The following is a 26,795-nucleotide window of genomic DNA, read 5'->3' on the forward strand; positions in this document are numbered from 1 at the left end:
AAGAACATTTCTCGGCTTTTTGAATACGTGCAAGTTGAAAATTATGTAAAAATACGTGCAAGTTGACAATTAGTAAATACGTGAAAGTTGTTGTCAATGTACCAAAATACGTGCAAGTTGATATTTCATTTAATTTTGTATCCATACTCTAAACAGTAATAACTTTCAATCTACAAATATTTCAAATCTTTTATAACAAAATATTCAGTATTTATACATATTATTTCGCAAAACATCCGAAAAGTTGCCATAGAGATAACTGACTTGAAGCGCGATGTATCCGAAAAGTTACCATAGGGATAACTGACTTGAAGCGCGATGTATCCGAAAAGTTACCATAGGGATAACTGACTTGAAGCGCGATGTATCCGAAAAGTTACCATAGGGATAACTGACTTGAAGCGCGATGTGTCCGAAAAGTTGCCATAGAGATAACTGACTTGAAATTTTGTTCTTAGCAAAGAAAATTAGAAAATCTCGAAAAAATTATATGAACACACTTAACCATTTATATATCATTTTATTCGTAATTTTATTCTGCATCTTTCGTACGAACAAAGTTTTTTCGTATCTTTTACGGTTTTCATGTTATAGAGCAATATGTGTAGATGTTAACTTGTCAAAATGCAAAGTGTGGCTAGGTTGGAGCAATACTCTTCACGATTCGATATTTCTGTAAAGAAAACATATAAAGTATTATATATCGTTAGAAAGTCTCAAAATTCTTAGTTTTTTTCCCATATATCGCAACTTCGAATTCCGAACGGTGTGGCCTACAGGCGAGTTGCCGTCGTAAAATTTCAGGAAAATCGGAAAATCTCGAGAAAATTATATGAACACACTTAACCATTCATATACCATTTTATTCATAATTTTATTCTGCATCTTTCGTACGAACAAAGTTTTTTCGTATCTTTTACCGTTTCGGAGAAAATCGATAAAAACTAGTGAAAACGCGAGAAAGCGTAACCTAGAATCTTGCATCGAAACAGGTCAACTTCTTTTGTAGAAAAATATTGTTTTTGGGTTTTTAGGAATAACATATATTTATTATATTATTTATTACATGTCATGGTTTTAAATAACACATTTTTATTTCTTTAAGTTATATTTTTATTTAAAATAAAATTTCTTACATTTAGCTAATACAATTACAAAAACTAATATCTGAAATCTTGCTTGCTTTCCAGTCGAGGATGCTTTTTACGAGATTGTAGTGTTGCAGTCATAACTCCATCGCGATTTCGCTCTAATACGCGTTTTGATACGTTAGCCAGTAATTGAACATGTCTCTCAGTTCCCTGAATGTGGACGGGAATTTTAGGGTCACTCCATGGGCACTCATTGCTTTGTAGATATTGTACTAGATGTTCATGAGGTATATTTAGCGTGAAGGCTGGTTCGAATATATTTGAATAATCGTCATATCTATCATATTAGTATAGTCGGTGCATTCGAAATTTATTTCGGGTGTTTTGTAATCTCTCAATTGCGTCAGGTCTTCCACATTATTACGGTAATATAAGATTTTTCTTATAGCTGAATCTCGTATTTCCTTTTTATTATCGAACAACATTGCTAATAAAATATTTTCCGAGTGAGCATAGTACGCGTTTTCTTTAGCAACATTGTTCACAATTTGTCTTAAATTCGAGTCTAAATATTGCGTCCAGCTAATAAATTTATAAAATAATATACTACCGTACACCACAGAGTTGTAATATTTAATGTTAAAGTACATTGGAATATATACTTTCATCACGTAGTTTGCCAGAATTTTCAAATTTTTGGATGGCTTATTAGTAGTTACATATAACCGAAGTAACCTACTAGCCTTTGTGAGCCATCGGGAATGTGCTATTGGCCCCGGTTTCTTGTTAGCTAAGTCTGTCGATACTTCTCCAGAAGCAACTGCTTTAGCTATTTTTATTAAATAACTTGAGTCAGTTGTCGATTCAACAGGACTTAAATCAGCCAAATTTTCAAGTGGGATCGTTTCAAAGTCTGTTACCGGCTGGAAGGAATAAGAAAAAATAAATTATATTGAATTTGAACATAAAGTATTAACAAATAGTAAATATGTTATAACTCACCGGTATATTTTCGCATGTTTCAATTTGTTTGCTTAATATTCCGGTTTTTGTTCGTGGTCCAGTGGTCAATGATTTTTCCAAATAGTTAAATAAATGCCGAAGTGGAAGTTCGTTAAAGTGGAGAAGACACACAAACCAATGAAGAGGCCTATTTAACTGAATTTCAAATCGACGTAAAATCCCATTTTTTACGCCTGTATTTGCTGGTTCACCATCGCAACATATGCCTATCAAAGAATCGAGAGCTATTCCTTTATCGGCGAAAAAACTCGTTCAATTTGATTACTTTACTTTCCGAATCTTCATTTTCCAATTTTGTGTAACCCAACAATTGGCAATTCGGTTCCTTTAAAATAACTAAATGCGCTTCTTTAATCATTCGTGGGTGAAACTTCTTATCGATTTTTTCCATGGTAATAGAATCATTTTTTCGGCCGTCGAATGAAAATGCTATTAATTCAGAAGAATCATATCGTTTGAGTAGAGCTTGCCTATTTTTCTGCCTCTCACGAACGCTTTTATTTTTATCCATAATGACAGGATTGCCCCAATCATCCTTTATGTCCAGGTCTTTCAGGATTGCTGTCACCACGGCAGAACCAACTCTATCAGAGATTGCAAATCTGTCGCATATTAAGGCATAGTTTGGAGCTTTGTATCTTCGACTATATGGTCCACGTTTTATATGAGAAGTATTTTGTGAACTTTTCAAACTGCTTTTAAACTCAAAACCAACATCAGGAGTATATGTCTCACCTGGAGTATATCGCTAGTTATTGTAGATGCTGATACTTATCTTCAATTTTTATAATATATTCTGGTATCGTAGATTTCCTCTCATTATGTTGATCCATCATAAACGCTTGTAAGTGTGCTGGGATCAGTCCGCAGGAACACAGTATTCTTCGCAAATCGCATTTGCATTTTCCAATATAAAATAATTCTTTCGTGGATTCTACAAACTCCTGAAATGATGCTTGGGTAGACTTGCTTTTATTTGTACTTTTATATTTATCAATCAATCGGTTCAATTTTCTAGCGATACTTCGTTTCTCCATAATTGGAATATCAATTTTTTCCCACGTCTGAATCAATTTCGTTACCACATTTGGAGTAAATGTTTTATATGAAAACATTTTATTTTGTTTTTTGATTCTTCGGCCAAATAAAAATAATACCTGATAATTTCCATACTTGTCGGAAGATTTACACCAGTAAATTCTCCTGCTTCCCCAAATGTAATTTGATCATGCGAGCGCATATGATTCAAATTACTGGCACTTGCGCCTGAATTTAAATAAGAATTCGCCATTGATACTTCACGTCTAACTGGAGAACTGAATGAAGATTAATGCGAGTTTTTCACATTAATATATTCTTTTCGAAACTTCGAGAATTATAATAAAAAATACTAGCGCACTCTGATGAAATAAATAACAACAAACTAAACCCGATTTAAAAACCCCCGTACAAACTATCAATTAAAATATAAGTCACAATTTGAATTATTCACATGCCTAAATTAATATATTAACTTATTAAAAACAGTATTTTATTGAAAATTTCGCTGGCTAAAGAGTTATTTGCGATATATGGTTTTGAAGTCAAAATTCATTTAAATAACACATATATTTCATATGAAAAGGTGCCCATATCGCTTAATTTTACTACAATAATGATTCGGCCCAACCTAATATATATATATATCATATATATTAGGGTGGTGGTCCTTAAATGGTCATTTTCGAATTTCCTTGCTCCCAGGGGCTCAAATGATTCCAAATTGATAAAAAACAATTCTCTGAAAGTTTTAGCTCTTAATATTAACGTTTAGATAGAGCGCAATTCAATCAAACTTCGTATGGAAAGAGCATGGAAAAAAATTTGAAAATAAAAAAAATGTTTTAGGTATAACTTCGAATAACGACAAATGAATGAGTTTTACTAATTCATTTGTTCGCTAAATTACATCTAAAAAATATTTTTTAATTTTTTGAAAATTTTTCCATGCTATTTCCATATAAAACTTTGATTGAATTGCGCTCTATCTAAACGTTAATATTAAGAGCTAAAACTTTCAGAGAATTTTTTTTATCTATTTGGAACCATTTGAGCCCCTGGGAGTAAGGAAATTCCAAATTGACCGTTTTAAGGACCACCCTAATATATATATATATATTTATTTGTATGTGTGTGTGTGTTAATTTAACGCTTATTAAATAGATTTTTTAAATTTATTTTAACGGTTCGACACTCGATGTATGTCTTCATTCAGCTAATTTACGAAAATTTATCTAATTACTTGAGTGATGTGGGAACACAATTAGATGATTGAAAATTTTGGATATATACTTTTTTCAACACGTTTTAATACACAATAATAATATAATATATCAACACAATTTTACTGAACAATATTAAGGCACAACATGAAATTAATTACGTTACTTCAGACATTTGATATTTGTACATTTCGTTCAATATAATTTTTTTTAATTTAAACTACTCTTATACCATTAAAATTCACCCACATTATATATTATCAAAACATGCAATACACCATTTTTTATGTATTTATACGTTTCGGCACTAGATGTGTGTCAGTAAAAGTGTTGAAAATACAAAATTAAAGTTGATAATATCTTGTATGAAAATTACAGCCTTTTTGGCATAAAAATTGACAGTCTGAAGTGTCAAAAACTATAAAATAAAAAACTGAAGAAGTGAGGTTTAATATTAAGATATAAATCAGATTTAATGTTATTGAAATCTTGAATATTTATAAAAATTATATAAGAAGAACTACACTTAAATACTCTTAAATAATTTAGTTTAATAAATCAAGATTTGGCAAGTCTTCTAAATTCTTTTTAGTTTTTTTTTCTTTAGAATGATAGAATTATAAGATTTTAGGTTTTATATTAAAAGTTTAAAGTTAGTCATATAATTCAAAGAGTTTTGGATTTTTTAAATTATAAATATGTTTGTTCATTCTTTTATTAATATATTGAGAATCATTGCAATCCACTTTATGAACTGAACTTTATTTTTGATATTTTTTTTAAATACACTTTTTTCACAAAATAACTTTATTGAAAATAGGAAAAACTACCTAAATATGTTAACAAAATATTATTTTTATATTTAATAAAATAGATCAAGAACAATTTAAAATAAAAACGTTTTTTACGAAAAAGTAGAGAAATTTATTTATAATTAATAATAAATTTTATTTATTATTAATAATTTATATATTTATTCATTTATTTATTTAATCAACGCCCAAGGTTGATAATAATAATTAGAATAATTGATGACTAAATTATAAATGATCTCATTTTAATTATATCAACTTTCCAAAATTATAGTAATCGTCCAAAAAATCGAAAATTAAAATTTTTTGCATATCTTCACGTTTCAGAAGTTTCTGAACATTTTGGAATACTTTTAAATAAAATGGATATGTGTGTATGTGTGGATACAATTTTTCGTCGACGATTTCGGACGCACGGATCAACCGACTTGAATGGTTCAAAAAACATTCTATTCCTATCGATAGGGAGATGTGCCGATTAGTTTTTGACAAAGGCAGGTCCAGCCGTTTCGGAGATACGGAGCAAAGAGTGCAGAAAACACAAATCGCGTTAATGAGAGAACAGAGTATCCGATTTGAATGATTAAAAAAACATTCGATTTATATTGATTGGGAGAAGTGGTGATTAGTTTTTGGCAAACTCAGGTTTAGCCATTTTGGAGATACAGAGCTAAATGTAGAAAAAAATACAGTTTTTGAGAGAACTAAGCATCCGATTTGAATGATTTAAAAAACTTTCTGGTTGTGTTGTTTGAGAAAAAAAAATCTTTCTACATTTGAAATTATTTTTCTTTTTAATTTTCTACAATTTTTTTGCATATCGAAAATAGTTTCATATACTTAATGAACAAAATACTCAAATTTCAGCAATATTAAATATCATATTTTTTATTATTATATAATACAACTTAATGAACATTAAATTCATAATCTAAAACTTAGATAAATTTAATATCTACATAACTAAATATAAAATGCAGTTGATATATAAATGCTAAATATAAATATATTTTAATAAATAAATTATTAATCGTAAACATATTTAATAATAATATAAAAAATATATAATTTAATATATAATTAATTATAATTAATAATTAATCACAGCCTTAATATCTATTTAACAGTTGTAGAAATGGTACTCAAAACTGTTTTGAAGGCAGAACTTACGTAACTGAAAATGAAACGAATTATACTAATTAATTAAATAAATGAAATAAAATATAATCAATCTATCAAACGAGATAAAAGTAAGATGTCATAAAAGTTTTACCGTAAGCATTTATTTAAAAGATTTTTTTATTATAAATTTTTAACATTAGAACCTTAAGTCCTATAAGCTGTTGAGCTGAAACTTCTTATTTCGTTTTCTTATATGGTAACTCAATGGTTAATGATTTTTTATTATTAGAATTTATCTAATAGGGCTGACATACTATTTAAAAGATACTCACCTATTTGTTGCTATAAAGTATATTAAAATTCCATAAATTATGTATGAACATACGTGGTACACCAATTCATTTCTAAAAAACATAATATTAATATTAATGTTTATGGTAAATTGTGTATATATATATATATATATATGTATATATATATTATAAAATTTTACCTTCTGTATTGTTTAATGGCCTTTGGTATGTCTTCGGGTTCTTTCATAACATATTTATTAAGACCTATCAAAGCCTTCATGACATAATCTTCCATGTCAAAATCATCGAAGTTGTACGAAAAATATTTTCTGAAAAATAAGTTCAAATTTTGAATTTGTTATTTAGTTATATTTTATTGTTTTTCTAGTATTATTTTATTATTCAGAAATTTTATTTATTTTATTTATTAATTTTATTTTTATTATTATTTGCTTTTATTTTATATTAAATCATCATACTACGGATATCATTTTAATGAAAATACTATCCTTCATTTTGTACTCTTTTTTATTTAAATTTATGTTATTGTTCATCATTGTAACTAGATGTTAAATTATTTAACAGTTGTAACAAATATTGTAATTAAAAAAAATTAGAAATTAAATTTAGAAAGAAATATAGTGTAACATAAAATGATATTTAAGTTAAAACTTAACATATTAGTAATTAAGGGCAGGATCTACCCTCCTGCTTTGTAATAATTTTGTAACGATTGGCATATACATTTGAAAAGGTTGTAACAGGAATTTAATATTATTACTAGTCGTTTAATAAATGTTTTTTTGGGATTGAAATTTTCCAAAAAAATTATTTTGTAGAGTCTTCTATCATTGTGGATAGCATATTTTAGAAAGTTATTTAATATTTTTTTAATATTCAAAAATTTTACTCACTTGTCTGATTCGTGTAATTTTTCATTCAAGGCCCACATTCTCTCAGCTTTGAAAACCCATTTTTCAATAGAGAAATAGGCGACGGCCATCAATGCCATGTAGATTTTTCTCATTACTCTTAACAATCTGTTAAAAAATAATTAGATAAAATATTTAATTATCTTATGTTTATTAATTATTCGTGTTATTTCTTACATTGGTTTTCTTCCTGTTAATTTCAACAAGGTGTCCAAGAAGAAGGCGGGTAAAAAATTAAATAGTATGAACTGAAACAAAAAAAAAATTATTTATTAAAATTACTAACTGTATTTTTAGTATCTTTAGTTATTATATTGTTCAATTTAACATTCTTTAATAAAAATATTTGTATTGTGTATGTGTATGTATGTATGTACGGATAAACACTTTTTGATACGATGTCATTTAAGCTGATTTTGATCATTTGTAAAGTTTGCTTCATATTATTATTTTTTAGGAGATTTTAAACATATTGACTTCAGGTTATTAATAATCAACATTAAAAATTTAATTGAAACTGGGAATAAATCTAAAAATGTTTAGGGTACGGGAAGTTCCAGCAATTTGCCTTAATGCACGATGCCTTACACAACTAGTTTTATATTAATTTCAGTAGTTTTTATGTTATTCATTTAATCACTTATTTTTTACTTTAGCTTTAATAACTTGACGATGGAGAATTTTATGTTTTTGCCAGAAAATATGACTTGTAAATGTTTGTTTTTTCAAAGTCTCATGTCATTCTGAAGCGTTTGAGACCAAATTTTGAAAAAAAAAATCGATTTTTCGTTGACCTTTTTCTCAGATTTGTGCGACGATTGGCCGAGCCGTTTCTTTGAAAAAAGGGTGAATTCTTTTGTCCACGTTTCCCAAAATATTGATTGGGAATGGCGTTGATTATTTGGTAAAGATCGGCCGGGCCGTTTCTTTGTAATTAAATATTGATATAGAAATTGATTGAAATAGAAATAGCGTACTAAAATAGCGTTCTATCAAAAACTGAATCACCGTTTTTGGCACTCCTTTCTCCGTATATCCCAAACGGCCGGACCTGCCTTTGCAAAAAACTAGCACATCTCCCTATCAATAGGAATCGTATGCTTTTTGAATCATTCAAATCGGTTGATTCGTGCGTCCAAAAACGTGAATGAAAAATTGTTTCCATACATACAAACACACAAACAGGTACATTTATTTTTTCTGAGGTTATCTTCAAAAGATATGCAATTTTTTTTAATTTTAATTTTTCAATTACAATAACTTACTCTACGAGACGTTAATAAATAATCTAGTCAAAAATCATAACATGAAAAAATATCTTATGCTAACCTTTAAAAAATGCCTAATAAATAAAATTAAAAATTTTATTTTAACTTCATGATCTAAGAATATTGCCGTTGTGAAATAAATGTGCATAAAATCGAAACCACGTTAAAATTTATTTACATATTATAAGGTTATGCATATGGCATTTAATCAATCGGGAGTTTCCACGATTGTCGGCAACGCTCGTTCACTCAGTGACGTCACATCTTTTTGCACTTAAGTCGCGCTCGACTAGCAGTCTACATAGTGTGAGGTCTTTGATACATTTACAGACAATATAAGTTTGTTTGACAACATTTGAAAATCGTATTAATTATTTTTTAGTGCACGCAAAAATTTGATTATCGATATAAACAGTTGAACAATTTTGCCTAAATAGCTGAATCTCAATTCTTATTAATTATGTATACGTATCGGGAGAAGTTCATGCAACTGGCAAAATGCCACTGATAACTATTTCTTACCTTTATCCTGAATTCAAACTCGTTGGAAACAATATCTGCAACAGGGTGCATAACACAATCATTTAAGGGCCTCTTAGAAAAAACATCAAATCCTACATTGCACATGTCCACCTGGTTGTAGTCAGCCTTTCCGGAAACTGAACAATTGTAAACTGGTAGCAATTCGTTCGGAACACTAGAAAAAAAATTACAGACACTTTTTAAAAAAATCCACCATCATTACTTCAGAAACGTAAATTATGGTAGTTTTGATCAATACTATTTTAAAGTAGAGGGCAAAAAGTTCACGAAATCGTCCACGAAAATTTGTATCCGCACACACATCGATTTTTCCTAAGGTATACCAAAGTGTTGAGAAACCTTTGAAACATAAAGATATGCTAAAAATTCATTTTCGATTTTTTTGGTTGAAAACAAGTAAGGTTAGGAATTTTTTAAAATAATATTTGAAAGTAGAGGGTAAAAGATGTGTCACCAGCCAACGCCTTGATTCTTACGACGTCGATATCACGAAATAAACGGCTAAGTTTGAAACTTTAGAACAAAAGTATTTTCTTGCGTTGTTGATTTTTTTGGTCGTGAGCACTATTGTTTAGTTTACGAGACCTTAATATAATTTTTAAGTCTACATAATTCAAATGTTTAATAAGATGTATTGTTAATTTTGGGTTAGATTCAACAGTTTGTTTTATATAACCTGTATAAAAGTTTATACCTCGATCGGGTAAAAAGGAACAACTAAACCCTTTACCCTGACAAAAGTGTAAACAATAAAAAATAGTAGATATAAAAGTAAATTTAGTTCAAAAATGCAATTTGCAGAAAATGCAAGAGATGATTTGAATAAATAGTTGTTCCAACTATGCTGATGGATATTTCTGACAAAACACCAGATCAAGGTTATATACAGTGTTGGCAGTGTAAAACGTGTACCCATAAAATTTATATTTTACATTGGTTGAATAACGTAGCTACTATTTGGTAAAATAACTTTAAAATAAAACAAAGATTTTGGTTCTGTTTGCACCCTGGTTGTCCCTATGGTGTAAAAAAGGACGAGGTGACAAATTTTTGAAAAACAGCAAAAAAAATACATTTCTACAATGATGAATTAGCTGGGAGTTTCACTGAACATAGTCAGATAAATGTTTGTTTCATATATGCTATTTGTTGGGTTGCAATTAGTTAGGTTTTTCGCCATATACTCTTTAAATTGGGCCATATACATAGGAGGTAAACGTAGAACAAATGCGCTTTACTCTGTATGAGTGTTTTAAGCATATCACAGATGGCGCCAGTGTGCTTCAAATTCGGTGTTTGTTTTATGAAGAACAGTTTCTCTAGATATAGTACACGTACTTTAAACGTTCAAGTCCAAATTTTATATTTTGAAATATATCTTTTTTGACACGGTCGGTGGCGGTCTCTATGATATGCTGAAAGAATTAAAATTGATGTAATTGATTTATTACTTACGGTTTGGCTATTTTTATCCAACTACTAATGACCAAAGCTTTGGTGACCATATCCACGGGCATGTAGTCCATATATGAATCCCATTTGCTATATATAGTTCTCAGGATTCCTGCAAAATATTGCTCTCTTAATTTTCTATTTGTTTACTATAAAATAAAATAACTAGTGGTGTATTGCATCGTGCCTTAAGGCAAATTGCTGGAACTTACCTTACCGTAATTTGAAATGTTGAAAAGCTAAAAAAAGAAAAACTAAATTTTTTGCGAATTTTAAATTTTTTTAACATTTTTGAAAACTTTGTATATTGAAAAAATTGCTTTTTTAGAAAATACTGATATTTTTGAAACTTAAAATTATTTTAAAACTAGAATTTTTTTTTTTTGAAAAAAAAAACATGTTCCTGTAAGATTCTAGTTACAAAATATCTGTTTATCGACAGATGCTTCGTCACTTTTTTACTTTATTTTCGAATCGCTGAACCTGTCTATGCTAAAATTTAATCAATTATTAATTAGATCAATACAAGTGGAATGTTTTTGTAATCCTTCAATTCGGATGCTCCGTTCTCTCAAAAACCTAAATTTCATTTTCTGCTTTTTTCGCTCTGTTGGACCTGCCTTTGCCAAAAACTAATCAGCACATTTCCTTATCAAAACGAATCGAATGTTTTTTTAATCAATAAAATCGGTTGACTCGGTGCTTCCAAAAATGTCGACGAAAAATTGTATCCATACATACTACATACACACATACACAAGTTCATTTTAAATAAGATTTATTACTAGATGTTATATTATTTAACAATTGTAATAAATATTATAATTAAAAAAAAATTAACTAAGGTGTGCGAAAATGTTAAGAAACATCTGGAAAGTGAAAATCGAAAGTTGAAAATGAAAAATCGTTTGATATATATCATTTGGGAATTACGCTCATTAGCTTTTTTAAGATTAATTTATGAAATTGTAAAAAGGTTATAAGTTAAAGCCGGCTTGAATCTTGAATTCAGATGCCAAGTAAATTCTAAATAAATTCCAACTATTTTTAGGCAGATGCTAACTAATTAGGTTCTAACTTGAGACTCCTACTAGATCCCAACTAGATTCTTCTAAGATTCCGATAGAATTTTTATGAGTTTCCTGGCAGATTCACGTTAGTGTATCCTAACCAGTTTTAAACTAGATTGTTATGACACTTTGACATAATTCTTATAAGATTCATGGTAGATTTCTCTTAGATAGCAAAATATTTTCAGATTTTTACTGGATTTTCTTTATACTAGTTTCTCATAAGATTTTAAAAATATTTCATGAAAGGGTTCATAAGAGGTTCATAGAAGATTTTTAAAAATCTCTAGAAGATTCTTATTAAATTTCTACTAGATTCTTATTGAATTCTCACTAGAATTTTGTTATATAATAAGAAGAAGTTATAATCTACCAAACGAGTGGTGCGAACCTAATAAGAGTCTAATTAGATTTGTATTAGGTTCCATTAAATTTTATCAGAAACTTATTAGGTTCTCTTTCATTTTTATTACACTCTAACTATATCTTGCTAGATTCTTCTTAGAATTTAGTTAGATTTTTTATTTAACTCATTAAACATGAAACTTCTTACTGCATTTTTTTAAATATATTTTTGAATTTCAGTTTCTTTCTAGACACTAACTTGATTCCAACAGAAATGTGCAAAAAATTGCAGTTTTTGAGAGAAATAAGCATCCGATTTGAATAATTCAAAAAACTGTCTGCTTGTGTTGGCAAAACAATTGCTTTTGGGGAAAAAAATCAATTTATTTTCAATTTTTCATATCGAAAGTAATTCAGATTTCAATTTTAATTCTGGTTAAAGTTTTATAGCTCACTTATATATTTTAAGAAATAATACAGAATTTATAATAATCTATTTTATTTATTACGGTACGGGAGATTTGCCTTAAGGCACGATGCCATACATCACTAGTCTTATTATATATATCTCATACCTTTTCCTACTCCAATATATAAAGCCATGGGTCCATTCAAATTGTCGTTCCAGCCTTCGATTGGTTCTTTCCAAGTCGAAACAACTAGAAGTATACACATATTTTAATATTTCAACCCTTTCGACTCGGATGCCTTCATTCATACAAATCTCGGAATTCGGCAAGTGTTAATAATAGGTTGTCAAATATCTCCCTTCCGCCTTTTTGTATGTAACAAAGAGCAAAAAAGCGGAAGGGAGATATTTGACAACCTAATATATATAATATTGTTGGCTTCAGTAGCTTTTTGCCAATTGCCAACAATATTATGTGCCAACAATTTATACAATTGCCGGTTATAATAGAGATAGAATTTAATGTCTGAAAGAAAATCTTAAAATATTATAGTCATACAAAAAGTTATCGAATTATTAAAATATATCAAGGAAAAATAGCACGCGCCTTTAGGATATACACTGTATATGTCCTTGAACCTAGTTTCATATTGCCACTTACATCATTTTATATTAACTAGTATTTTAAGTATTTTTCTTACCTACACCAGGTCTGAACAAAACCAAAGGCAGTCTATCACTGTAGTCTTCCACAACATTTTCTGCCAAATGTTTTGTGTAGACATAAGTATTCTTCAAACCTCCAAGACACCTAAAACCAACACATACATTATTTACCCTTCCAATGAACAAATTATGATCAATTTTTATCATACTTTTCTGTTAAACACGACACTTGATAATCATCTTCGAACTCTTCCGCAACCCTGATGGCTTCCCTCCAATCTCCGTGGTCTCTGTACATTTTTTCCTCGATGACTGGTTTATCGGTGTTGCAATATGTGGTAGATACGTGAACACCTACCACCAAATTTGGCATCAGGAGCATCAGTTCTAGGATTTCTCTGGTTCCTCGAGTGTTCATCAGGGTTGCCTTTTTTATGTGGTCATCGAATCTGAGGAAAATTACAAAAGTTGGAGAACTTGTGTAAATGATAAATGAATTAAGTTTTTTTTTATTAACTTCCCGTAGGGTAGTCATAGTAATAGGCCGAAAATCGAAAATGAAAATTTTTGCATTGCTCGACGTTTTGAAGGTTTCTGAACATTTTTAAGGGGCATACCTCAGAAGAAATGGATGTGTGTGTGTGTTTTGTATGTCCGCATTTTTTCGTCCACGTTTTCGATCGCACGGATCAACCGATTTGAATGGTTTAAAAAACATTCGATTCCTATTGATAGGGAGATGTGCTGATTAGTTTTTGGCAAAGGCAGGTCTAGCCGTTACGGAGATATGGAGCAAAGAGTGCAGAAAATGAAAATCTAGTTTTTGAGAGAATGGATAATCCGATTTGTATGATCCAAAAAACATTCAGTTTGTAATGACGGGGAAAAGTGGCTATTAGTTTTTGACAAAGACAGGTCCTGCCATTTCGAAGATACAAAACTAAATGTGCAAAAAATTGCAGTTTTTGAGAGAACTAAGCGACCGATTTAAATGATAATATATTTTTTAAAGTGTTTTGTATGTCCGCATTTTCGGGCGCACGGATCAACCGATTTGAATGGTTCAAAAAACATTTAATTCCCATTGATAGGGAGATGTGCTGATTAGTTTTTGGCAAAGGCAGGTCTAGCCGTTGCGGAGATATGGAGCAAGGAGTGCAGAATATAGAAATCGAGTTTTTGAGATAACGGATCATCCGATTTGCATGATACAAAAAACATTCACTACTAGTTTTTGGCAAAGGTAGGCCCAGCGGTTTCGGAGATATAGAGCTAAATGTTAAAAAATGACAGTTTTTGAAAGAACTAAGCGTCCGATTTAAATGATTCAAAGAATTTTCTGCTTTCTGCAATTGTTTCAGCAAAACAATTGCTTTTGGAAAAAAAAAATTTGTTTTTAATTTTTTTTTCCAAAAATATTTTTGTAATTATAGATTAAAAATTCAAAAAATTACCCAGGCTAAGCACAGCCTAAGCGCCACTCTGGTACAAATGTTTATTGAGAAGTGGTTATTAGTTTTTGGCAAAGGTAGGCCCAGCGGTTTCGGAGATACAGAGCTAAGTGTTAAAAAAATGGCATATTTTGAGAGAACTAAGCGTCCGATTTAATTGATTCAAAGAACTTTATTCTTGTTTGAACAAAATAATTGCTTTCGGAAAAAATTGTTGTTTCTATTTTTTTTTTTCAAAAAATATTTTTGTAATTTTGGATTAAAAATTCAAAAAATGACCCAGGCTAAGCACAGTCTAAGCGCCACTCTGGTACAAATGTTTACCCAAGTGCGTTTAGACTTTCACTTTTCCACTTTTGTGAAAACTATTGAAAAATGTGAAAATGCCGCCAAGCTAGGCACAGTATAAGTGAAAATGTCGCACAGAATTATTTGCAAATGCATTTAGACTGTGACTATACGGGAGCAATTTTTCAATTTTGTGTAAATTAGGCAACTATTTTTTTTTAATTTGAATTCGAAATGAACTGACGATTGTTAATGTTCTGGAGCAAAATTGATTTATGTATGATTTACATTTCATTTGCTCAGATATAACAAACAAGATAGCAAAAATAATGAAAGTTACAGTATTTGTAATAATATATTTGAAAACGTTCAAAATTTCTCGAATATTTTATTACGGTACGGTAAGTTCCAGCAATTTGCCTTAAGGCACGATGCCATACACCACCAGTTTTAATTTTTTTTTCTATTTACCTGACACTTGCAGCAACATGATATACTATATTAGAGGTCAAAATTAATTTTTTATCGTCTTCGTTTAAGCCTAATTGTAGGGCGCTCACGTCTCCTGAAACTGCGACTACTTTATTTAAGGCTTCTGGGTTGTTTTGTCTTATTACATCGAAAATCTACAAAAAAATAATATAGAGTTTATTCTAATTTTCAAATATTTTTATTATAAAATAATTAATTAGAATTTTGGATTTTTTTTAAATGTTGGAAGTTAAGATTTTTACCCCGTTGTTCAGGATTTGTTTGACCCTTTCCTGGGGCTTCATGCCTTTTCTTTCCCTTACTAAAAGGTACATTGTCTTCAAATCTGGACAACATCTTAAAAGTTTTTCTATCAAAGCTTTGCCCAAAAATCCTAAAAATATAAAAATGTGATTAGAACAATTATTGCAATTATCGTAAATTAAGGCACTTTTTTCCGACGTTTTTTGTCGAGCATAAAATATATTTTTAGGGATGATGTTCTTTTCAATTCGCACTTGAAGACGATCTGTACTAGAACTTTCATTTTTTATAAATATTATTAGTAAATGTATTCATTTTAAAAACAAATGTGAAAATTATTGTAATTTTTCTGGTGTCAAAACATATTTGTGATTTTCTGGACAAAGTACTCCAAAGTTTTCTTTTTACAAATTTACATAAATATATATATACCGTACATTAATTACTAGAAATTTGATTTATTAAAAATATTCGAATAATATAATATTTAATTTATTACTTACCGCTTCCTCCGGTTATAAATACAACTTTGTCCTTATAAAATTCCGGTATTGTTAAATTCATTTTTATTTTTAAGATTTTTTTTGGGTTTTTGTAGGAAGAACGGGGTCACTGCTTTCGATAACTTTAAACTTTAAACTGATTGTGATCTTTTCCGTAGAATTTATAAAAAAATGCAAACGTTTCGAAATCGACTCATACTACAAAAACAACTTTGATCGGAAGAGAAACAGAGGTGGCCGGGGAACGGGCCTAGGGAAATAAAAAAAACTAAAAAAAATAATGATTTATTCTAGTTAACCAGGTTTATCTTTTGTATATTAGATACTTATAGAAAACTTATCTAGAATTTAAACCCGAGGGTAAATTTACGTGCTACAGTTAGTGGCGCACTCTATGGACAGCGCGAACAACTACAAATGAAGTAAAGGTAAAGCGCATGTGTTTGTACAAAATTTTGATGTACTTTATTCAATTCATTGACGATATCTTTTGATGCAAACAGAATGCCATCGATTTTAGTATTTGTATTTAAAATAGAATTAATAAAGTATGTTTTAGTTAAATTATAAGGTTGTAGTACAAACGGTGCGACCTGTAGAATTTTTTGAATAAAAACATTTTACATCATTTGTGTCTTGGAGAATTTGAAGTACTTTGTGCAAAAAATCGTAAATATTTTTTGTCACCGGAACAAAGTCATCAATTTTAGGATTTGTTGTTATTATAGACATGTTTAGTTATAATATATTTAAATTACAAGGTTGTAGTACAAACGGTGCGGCCTGTAGAATTTTTTGAATAAAAACATAGTACATCATATGCGGCTCGTGGTATTTGGAGTACTTTGTTTAAAAAACCGTAAGTAATTTTTGTTTCTGTAACAAAGTCATTAATTTTAGTATTTGTTGTTATTATACCCATATTTAGTTATAATATATGTAAATTACAAGGTTGTAGTACAAACGGTGCGGCCTGTAGAATTTTTTGAATAAAAACATAGTACATCATATGCGGCTCGTGGTATTTGGAGTACTTTGTTTAAAAAACCGTAAGTAATTTTTGTTTCTGTAACAAAGTCATTAATTTTAGTATTTGTTGTTATTATACCCATATTTAGTTATAATATATGTAAATTACAAGGTTGTAGTACAAACGGTGCGACCTGTAGAATTATTTGAATAAAAACATAGTACATCATATACGGCTTGTGGTATATGAAATACTTTGTTCAAAAAATCGTAAATATTTTTTGTCACTGAAACAAAGTCATCGATTTTAGTATTTGTTGTCAAAATATACATATTTAGTTATAATATATTTAAATTACAAGGTTATAGTACAAACAGTGCGACCTGTAGATTTTTTTGAATATAAACATAGTACAAATTTAACACTTGTGGTATATGGAGTACTTTTTTCAAAAAATCGTAAATATTTTTTGTCACTAAAACAAAGTCATCAGTTTTAGTATTTGTTGTTATTATAGACATATTTAGTTATAATTTATTTAAATTACAAGATTTTAAATCGCGGTTATGGATAACTCTTGCAAAATATTAATTTGTTAGCAATTTTGTTGTAAACAATTTTATCTACAAACTTTCATAATTAATCAAATTTTTTTCATTTATAAAACAATTATAAATTTATAATATTTTTTTATTATTACTTTAATTTAAAAATGTTCTACAATGCTCTAATTCATTTAATTAAATCATTCTCAAATTTTCCCGCCACTTTACATAAAAAGCGCATTCATTGTTTTTGAAAAAGTAAGATAATAATAAAAGTTTTTGTATTCAAATGATGTTTGTCAAAATTTTTTGGAAAATTTTACTTACAACAATATAATTATGCTAACAGTTTTTTACAGAACTTCATTTAATTATTATTTAATCGAATTTGTACCGGTACACGTGCAAAGTGGAAAATGTAATAAATTTTGAATAAAAATTTAAAAAAATAATTAATAAAGAAAATTTTAATTAATATTTGTTGTTGTTAACACATACACTGAGGGTGAAATACTAAAACTAAAGTTTTTGTGTAATCCAACTTATTTTATAAACAAGTTTTTGGTAAAAATTCAAATTAATAAAAATATATTTTTTAGTTTCGATACATTGGTGCAGAAATATATTATATGAATTACTTACAAGTCTGGATAAATAGTTATATTAAAAAGATACAAACATTGTACTTATTATATTATTTTGTTTACTACTTTCAAAATTCTATAACATTGTCTGTTATAATTTTGTGTAATATATATCTTAAACTACGTAACTAAAAGGAATAATTACCATTTATTTATTACAAAAGTGCATTCAACATATTGAATTTCAAATTTCTGATGTTAGACTTGTAATTCCTCATTTTGTCTGCAAAAAATTTGAATTTGTAATTGGTATTTTGAACTATCGAATTAATTAAATATCTATGGCCTAGAATTTAATAAACTTAATACAAGTTGTATTCAGAACAAAAACAACATTAATAGCTTACAGAATGAATAAATAAATTTACGGATTTACATATATTGGATGCATTGTAATGCAAATTGTACTGTTTTATGAGTTTTGTTCAGAAATGTATTAGAAGGTAATAAACTTAGGAAAAAATGAAAAATAATTTTTTTTTTATCAAAACAAGCCGAAAGTTTTTTGAATAATCCAAATCGGACGCTTAGTTCACTCAAAAACTGCCATTTTTTGCACATTTAGCTCCGTATCTCCAAAACGGCTGGACCTGCCTTTGCCAAAACTAATCACCACTTCTCCCAATTATTATGAACTGAATGATTTTTAGATCATTCAAATATACTCCGTTCTCTCAAAAACTCGATTTAAATTTTCTGTACTCTTTGCTCCGTATCTCTGTAACGGCTGGACCTGCCTTTGCCTAAAACTAATCATCACACCTCCCTATCAATAAGAATAGAATGTTTTTTGAACCAATCAAGTCGATTGATCGTGCGCCCGAAAACGTCGACAAAATTTGTATCCACACATACACACACACACACACTCATTCATTTTTTTTTAGGTATGCTAAATGTTCAGAAACCTCTGAAACGTAAAGATATGCAAAAATTTTCATTTTCTATTTTCAGCCCATTGCAATAACTTATTCTACGAGAATTGTATGAATTGAGTATGAATCTAACAAATTTCTGGCAAGAATTCAATAAGATTTTGGTGAGAAGCACTTAATCAGAATAAGAATTTGAATCTAGTAAGAATTAAATAAGAATCTAATAAGAAATCATATTTTGGTGGGCAAGTGTAATATTCTGGTAAAAATCAAAATTCTGGTAAGAATGAAGTTTCTGGTAAGAATTTATATTCTTCTAAAAATCTGATATGGTTGTGTTAAAAATCTAATCAGATTCTGGTAATTAAAAGGTTTATATATAATTAAATAACCAGAATAATTAATATTATTATTGATAATTCATTATATTCAAATTACAGAATATTAAAATTATATATATATATATATATATATATATATATATATATTACTTAATTGAACAATATTACTATTACTAGGAAAAAATAAAGAATGGACAATATTAATATAATTTTTATGAGAATCTGACAAGAATCTAATTTAACAAGAAATTTACAGAATCGATTTAGAATCCAGTACGGATCTTATAAATTTCTGGTGAAAATCTGAAGGAAATATAATGGAACCAACTAGCTGGTAAAAATCTAATGCGAATTTAATAACATCCTGGCTAGAATCTAATATGAATTCGACACAAATCTAGTAAGATTCTGGTAAAAAAAACTTATAAGTAAGGGTTCTATTGAAATCTGGTATGAACCTTATGAGAATGTGTTAAGAATTTTGTGGGAAACTAGTATCTAATAAAAATTCCGCCAAAATGATTTTGATAAGAATGTAATGGAAATTTGGTATAAATCTGCTAAAAATCTTGTTAGAATCTCTTTAGGGTCTGGTTGGGATCTAATAAGATTCAATTTTGAACCTATTTATAATCTACTTGAAATAGTTATAAACTATCTAGAATTCAACGAATTTTCAAATTTATTACATAATTTAAAATGTGAATACTTAATTTAAAATTTAAAGCCATAATATTTTTATAAAAATAAATGAAACAAATGTGTTTTGAATATTTTGCAAAGTTCTTTTATTGATTGTTAGACTTACCGAATTTTTCAACCTAATATAATATATAAGAATAATTAATTTGATGAAAATAAAGTACATGTTATTTTATTTAAATAATTATTTTAAATAAATGTATTAAAAAATCTATAAAGCGAAATTGGAAAAAATATATATTAAGCATATATTATTGCATAAATCAAAAGTTAATGGCATAAATTACAATTTGAAGAATTGATTATCAAGTTATTATAAATTGTTTTTATTTATTTTTCTTTTGGCTTTTATAATTATATATACATATATATATTAGGGTGGTCCTTGATATGGACATTTTCGAATTTCTTTGCTCCCAAGGGCTCAAATGCTTCCAAATTAATAAATAAAACCCTCTAAAAATTTTAGCTCTTAATATCAACATTCAGATAGTCCGCGATTCAATTAAAAGTTTCGTATAATTATTATTAAGTAAATTCTTGCGCCATCTGTGATAGCAGACTTGTAATTTTGATGGCAATTTATTACTGATAATTTGAGTGTCTACATCATCAATTAAATAAAGATTTTGCTTAAAAATTATTTTTGATGTCATAATGAATAAATATATATAAATGAAATAATGATGAATAAATATATATAATAATATAAGAATAAATATATGAAACAGCCAACATGGATTTAATTAGAGGTTAAGTGGTTTATAAATATTTTTAAGTGTCATAATTTTTCAGTTTACAAATGCTATCACAGTTGGCGCAAGAATTTACTTAATAATGGATATACAAAACTTTTAATTAAATTGTGGACTATCTAAATGTTAATATTAAGAGCTAAAACTTATGGAGAATTTTTTTAAATTAATTTGGAAGCATTTGAGCCCTTGGGATCAAAGAAATTTGAAAATGTCCATATTAAGGATCAATCTAATATAATATCTTATAATTATACTTTCACCATTTTGTATTTTATTATGATTGTTTTAATAATAGTCTGAAAAATATTAATAAACGTAGAATATTCAAGACACAAATGCAAAATATATACAAAAACATAAAAAATAGTATACTTAATATAAAAATAACTGTTGTTCATTATAAATCATATCGCTTTATCTATTTTAATTTTCAAATCAGTATCCAAATTCAAATTCAAATTATAACGGTCATGAAAGTCAACTTGACAAGTGTCAAAATTACATCATTTTTTTTGGACTAATAAAATGATAAAATAAACTTTATATTAATTTTTATATAGTTCTTTATTATGCATAGTATATTTTGTACAACAATTTACCATCATATATTATTAATAAATTTATTTTTTAATTATTTCCAAAATGCATGAATGACAGTTCTCATTTGACGTCTACATGCACTTGAGTGATTGCTAAAATATAATGTATAGGTTATGTTGTACATAAAATTAATTAGAAATAGATGAAAATTTATTAAATTAGTTTAAATAAAACTATATACAATGGATGAAGATGCTGATGATAATTCCTTTGAAGAAAATTATTACTCGTTTCTAAATATACCCAAGACAGTAAGTAGAAAATTTAGTGGACTGTTGCACAATCTTTTCTGCATGAGGTTTTGGTAATTTGATTTAAAATTCAAAGAAAATATAATAAAATATAATTTATATTTTATTTATATGAATAGTGATTAAATTTTGGTTTTATTTTTGTTCAAATTATGTGTGTGGATGTGGATTTTAGTTTATGAATCGATATTTTCATGCACATAACCTCACTTTTTTTCATAGTGAAATTTGTAGACAGGTGCAGAAAACATTGTTGTGACACACATTATTCTTTTGCATTTAATTAAAATTATAATATATATGTTGCAAAAATGTTATTAAAATTTAACCAGCAAGTCTACTTATTTTTTATTTAAAATTTGATATTGATAATGAGGTTTGTAACTGTCGATGTAGTCTTCGGTTAACTTATATGTAACCAAATAAATATTTATATATATATACATATATAAATATATATATATATATATATATACATATATGTATATATATATGTATATATATATTATAGAATATATATATATATATACTGTGTCCACATTTTTACTCCTTATATAAGTCTGAATATATTTTTTTTTACCCAGGCTACCCCAGAGGAAATAAACAGTGCATACAGAAATTTCAGTCGACTATTCCATCCGGACAAACATCAAGATGCAGTTCAAAAAGAAAAGGCTGAAATTATGTTCAACAGGACGAAACAGGCTTATGAAGTGCTGTCGAATCCTCATAAACGAGCTATATATGATTCTTTAGGTAAGAAAAATATATATTGTATTATTAGTATATATACAAGGTGTCCCAGAACTCAACGTCAAGAAAAACTTAAAAAAATAATTATTCCATTTAGTTATGAGCTTCTAAGTAGAACCTAGCATTTTTTGGTTATTGTGGTATTAATTTTGTTTGTCTAAACTTTGGAATTGCAACCGTGAATAATATTTCTAGGTATGGTCTATAGTTTATAGGTACATAGTCTGAAATATTAACAGAATTGTTCCAAATTTTCTAGAATTAAGACTTTTTGTTAAACTATGAACTTAATAACGTTTAAATTTAACTTTGAAAGGTCCTCCTTTAAAACAAATGTACTAAAGTGTGTAGACAAGTTTTAGCAAAGATAAAGAAATCAGAATTGTGAAATGGTGAAATACTTGATAGGTTTATAATAAATAAATGAAAACATAAATATTGCATGATTTTTCCAAAAAAATTATGAATTACAATTTAAAGTTGCATGAACTTCCTGATATAAAAAAATATAAACCTAAAAATAATACATACAATTTTTCAAAAATGTCGATTTTCTTCAAAAAAAGGTTTTCACAATTCGCAAAAAGTTGATTTTTTTATAAAACACAATTTAAACTAGTTGTAAGTGGAATTTTGCTTTGTTGCTTGAACTTCATGATATAAAAAAAAATATGTGCTGTACTTTCAAAAAAGTCGATTTTTTACAAAAATTTGAAGTTTTTCAGAATTTGTAAAAGTTTGATTAATTTAAAAAATTAGATTTTTTTTATTTGGAATTTTGCCATTTTTTCAAAATTTTCAAGAAATACAAAATGTTCCAAAAATTTCAGAATCTTCCAAAAAATTTAGTTTCCAAAAAGTAGTTTTTTTTCAATTGGAATTTTTGCAATTTTTTCAAAAATTTCAAAAAAATACAAGAGGTTTTAAAAAACACAGATTCTTCAAAATAATTCAAAATTTTCAAAAATGTCGTTTTTTCTTCAAAATTTCACGATTTATCCAAAAAGTCCATTTTTCAAAAATTTTCAAAAAATAAAAAATTCAGAATCTTCAAAAGAATTCAAAATTTTCAAAAAAGTTGTTTCTTTGTCAAAAATTCATAATTTTTCAAAGAAGTCGAATTTTTTCAAAATTTTCAATACAGAAATATTTTAAAAATTTCAAGATTTTCAAAAAAAAAATTACAATTTATCAAAAATGTTGATTTTTATTAAAATAAATGATAAGAAAAAGCCAAAAAATTTACAATTTATCAAAAATGTCGATTTTTGCGATTTTTTCAAAATTTTTTAAAAATACAAAGTGTTCCACAAAATTCAGAATCCTCAAAATTATTCAGTATTTCTCACAATATTTAAAAAAGTCGTTTTTTTCTTCAAAAATTCATGATTTATGATTTCAAAAATGTCTTCAAAATTTTCAAAAAAAGTCGAATTTTTTTTTCAAAATTTCAATTTCAAAAAATAAAAGTTGAAAAAAATTCAAGATTGTCTAAAAAATCTAATATTCTTCAAAAAAGTCGAATTTTTTTCAAAATTCTCAAAAAATAAAAAATGTTCAAAAACATTCAAAAACTTCAAAAAAATCTAATGTTTTCAAAATTTTAAAGCTTTAAAAAATTTCAAATCATAGTACTGTAAGTTCCAGCAATTTACCTTAAGGCACGATTCCGTACACCACTAATTCATTTATTTTTATCTTTTCCAGGTATAAAAGGTTTACAAACAGACGGATGGGAAATCGTAAGTCGAACAAGGACTCCGGCAGAAATTCGCGAAGAGTACGAAAGGCTGGCACGGGAAAGGGCTGAAAGGAGGTTACAGCAACGTACAAACCCTCGAGGAAATGTTACCCTAAATGTTAACGCTACTGAGTTGTTCACAACTTATGTAGACGAATATGAGCTGGAGTGAGTAATGAGTAAATATTCAGCATGAATAGAATATTTTAATATATATTAATATATATATATATATATATATATATATATATATATACAGGGCCGGTCCTGGGGTCCTTAGCGCCCGCATGCAACTTTTTTTTAGCGCCCCCCCCCCTCCTACTAATTTTCATCGTTTTAACAATTTATCATTAAAATTATATAAATATTGACATATTTTTATAAATTAATTTTAATTATTCTGGATTTAGTACAAAAAAATTAGATATAATCTAGAATGGTATAAAATATATTGATGTTAAATTTATTTATTATTATCGATATCAATAAATAAAACAATCCCTGTCAGAATTTTACATTTTAGTAATATTCAATATGTCGTAAATTGGTTAAGGATGTAAGTTCGACTATCATAGTAAAAGAATTAATATTTTTGTTAGATTAAAGTTATAAAATTTAAGAAATGCATTTCAGAAATAATATTTATTATTTTGATATAAAAATCTTGATCTCAAAATAATAAATACTATTTCTGAAATGCATTTCTTAAATTCTATAACTTTAATTCAACAAAAATATTAAGTGAAATAAATTGATTAATTTTTATTTATTCTGGATTTAATGCACAAAAAATTAGATATAATCTAAAAGCGTATAAAATATACTGATTTTAAATTTATTTAGAAAATCGAGGCGATTCGGGGGTTGATTATAAAGTATTTTGAAATTTTCAATTATTTTTAACGTATGTGCAATATTAATATTTAACTAGTGGGGTGGGTGGCATCGCGCCTTAAGGCAAATTGCTGGAACTTTCCGTACCGTAACGAAATGTTCGAGGAATATTGAATGTTTTCAAATAGATTATTATAAATATTGTAACATTGTCTAATATTTATAAGAATTATATAAACTGAATTACAAAGTTCAAATTATTTGTTTAAAGTATATTAGAACTATAGTCAGAATTAAAAATAAATTCTGAATTATTTTCGATATACAAAAATTTTAAAAAAAAAAAAAAAAAAATGAAACAAAATTTTTTTTTCCAAAATCAATTATTTGTTAAGACAAGCAGAAAGTTCTTTGAATCAATTGAATCGGACGCTTAGTTCTCTCAAAAACTGCCATTTTTTGTACATTTAGCTCTGTATCTCCGAAATGGCTGGGCCTGCCTTTGCGAAAAACTAATAACCCTTTCCCCAATCATTACTATTTGAATGTTTTTTAGATCATTTAAATCGGATGCTCCGTTCTCTCAAAAACTCGATTTCTATTTTTTGCACTCTTCACTCGTTATCTCCGTACCTGCTGGACCTGCCTCTACCAAAAACTAATCAGCGCATCTCCTTATCAATAGGAATCGAATGTTTTTTAAACCATTCAAATCGGTTGATCCGTACGCCCGAAAATGTGGGCGAAAATTTGTATCCATACATACATACATACACACACACACATCCATTTTTTCTGAGGTATGCCATAATGTTCAGAAACCTTCAAAACGTCGAGAAATGTGAAAATTTTCAATTCCGATTTTCGGCCCATTACAATAACTTACCCAACGGGAAGTTAAAAAAACAAGAATTTAATTTTCAAACATAACACTCGTATTTCATGTTGGATTTTTTAAATTTTAATTTAATTTAATTTTTCATCATTTACAATATCCAAAATTGCGTCGTAAACTTCTCCTTATTGATATCGTAAGAGCCGTCATATCCAGAGTATCAGCTTGTTGTTTTAAAGTTAAATTTTTAACGTATTTTAGAAGTATTGTTCAAAAATCAGTAAAAAAATGCAAAGAAATTACACATTTCTTGAACAATATTGAAAAAAAAACTTATTATATTTGATATGTGTGATTTATGTATAGTTAATAATTATTAAATTTAGAGTATTGACACCACTAGGTATAAAACAAGCCTTAAGATTTTTGTTCCAAAGTAAATTTTGCTTCCATTTTTCATATTTGTTCCACGCATGTCTTCAACATTCAAAGTTCAACAGATGCGAAATATTTGTAACAAAAGCAAAAATTACAATTCAATTTTCGGAATAAACAAATCATTTTCTGAGCACTGAACCCCTCATTTTATAATTTGTTTATATTTTTTAACAAGTTCCAATTCAACTAAATCAGCTCGCAATTTCTTCGTCAATAATGCCCAACAATTAATTTAATCTTTTGC

General features: G+C 27.7%; 2 protein-coding genes across 2 annotated transcripts in view; one reads left to right on the plus strand and one right to left on the minus strand.

Moving 5' to 3' along the window:
• Positions 1-16,325, minus strand: part of LOC113367769 (fatty acyl-CoA reductase 1-like) — an 18,350-nt gene extending 2,025 nt beyond the window's left edge. Inside the window, exons 1-12 of the mRNA XM_026609348.1 lie at positions 16,265-16,325; positions 15,761-15,891; positions 15,498-15,652; positions 13,497-13,736; positions 13,323-13,432; positions 12,788-12,871; positions 10,801-10,909; positions 9,325-9,499; positions 7,712-7,782; positions 7,517-7,642; positions 6,803-6,931; positions 6,642-6,713 (exon numbers count right to left, since the gene is read on the minus strand). Coding sequence (XP_026465133.1) covers positions 6,642-6,713; positions 6,803-6,931; positions 7,517-7,642; positions 7,712-7,782; positions 9,325-9,499; positions 10,801-10,909; positions 12,788-12,871; positions 13,323-13,432; positions 13,497-13,736; positions 15,498-15,652; positions 15,761-15,891; positions 16,265-16,325 — 1,463 coding nt within the window. The remainder of the gene's footprint in view (positions 1-6,641; positions 6,714-6,802; positions 6,932-7,516; positions 7,643-7,711; positions 7,783-9,324; positions 9,500-10,800; positions 10,910-12,787; positions 12,872-13,322; positions 13,433-13,496; positions 13,737-15,497; positions 15,653-15,760; positions 15,892-16,264) is intronic.
• A 5,409-nt stretch (positions 16,326-21,734) lies between these two features.
• LOC113367770 (dnaJ homolog subfamily C member 11-like) lies at positions 21,735-24,616 on the plus strand. Its single transcript, XM_026609349.1, has 3 exons — positions 21,735-21,950; positions 22,535-22,706; positions 24,411-24,616. Exons 1-3 carry the CDS (start codon positions 21,882-21,884, stop codon positions 24,614-24,616), a joined length of 447 nt encoding a protein of 148 aa, XP_026465134.1. The 5' UTR covers positions 21,735-21,881.
• The last annotated feature ends 2,179 nt before the right edge of the window (positions 24,617-26,795 follow it).

The sequence above is a fragment of the Ctenocephalides felis genome, unplaced genomic scaffold, assembly GCF_003426905.1.
Source record: "Ctenocephalides felis isolate EL2017-DRISC unplaced genomic scaffold, ASM342690v1 CF-g0.4_SCAFFOLD_01170, whole genome shotgun sequence".
In the NCBI taxonomy this organism is placed as follows: Eukaryota; Metazoa; Arthropoda; class Insecta; order Siphonaptera; family Pulicidae; genus Ctenocephalides; species Ctenocephalides felis.

What these genes read in the sequence shown, in the direction of transcription:
- LOC113367770 (XM_026609349.1), top strand. Translation starts at nt 21,882, where the DNA reads ATGGATGAAGATGCTGATGATAATTCCTTTGAAGAAAATTATTACTCG. An exon ending in TTCTAAATATACCCAAGACA is followed by an intron (nt 21,951 to 22,534) that starts GTAAGTAGAAAA and finishes TTTTTTACCCAG; the next exon opens with GCTACCCCAGAGGAAATAAA. An exon ending in AGCTATATATGATTCTTTAG is followed by an intron (nt 22,707 to 24,410) that starts GTAAGAAAAATA and finishes TATCTTTTCCAG; the next exon opens with GTATAAAAGGTTTACAAACA.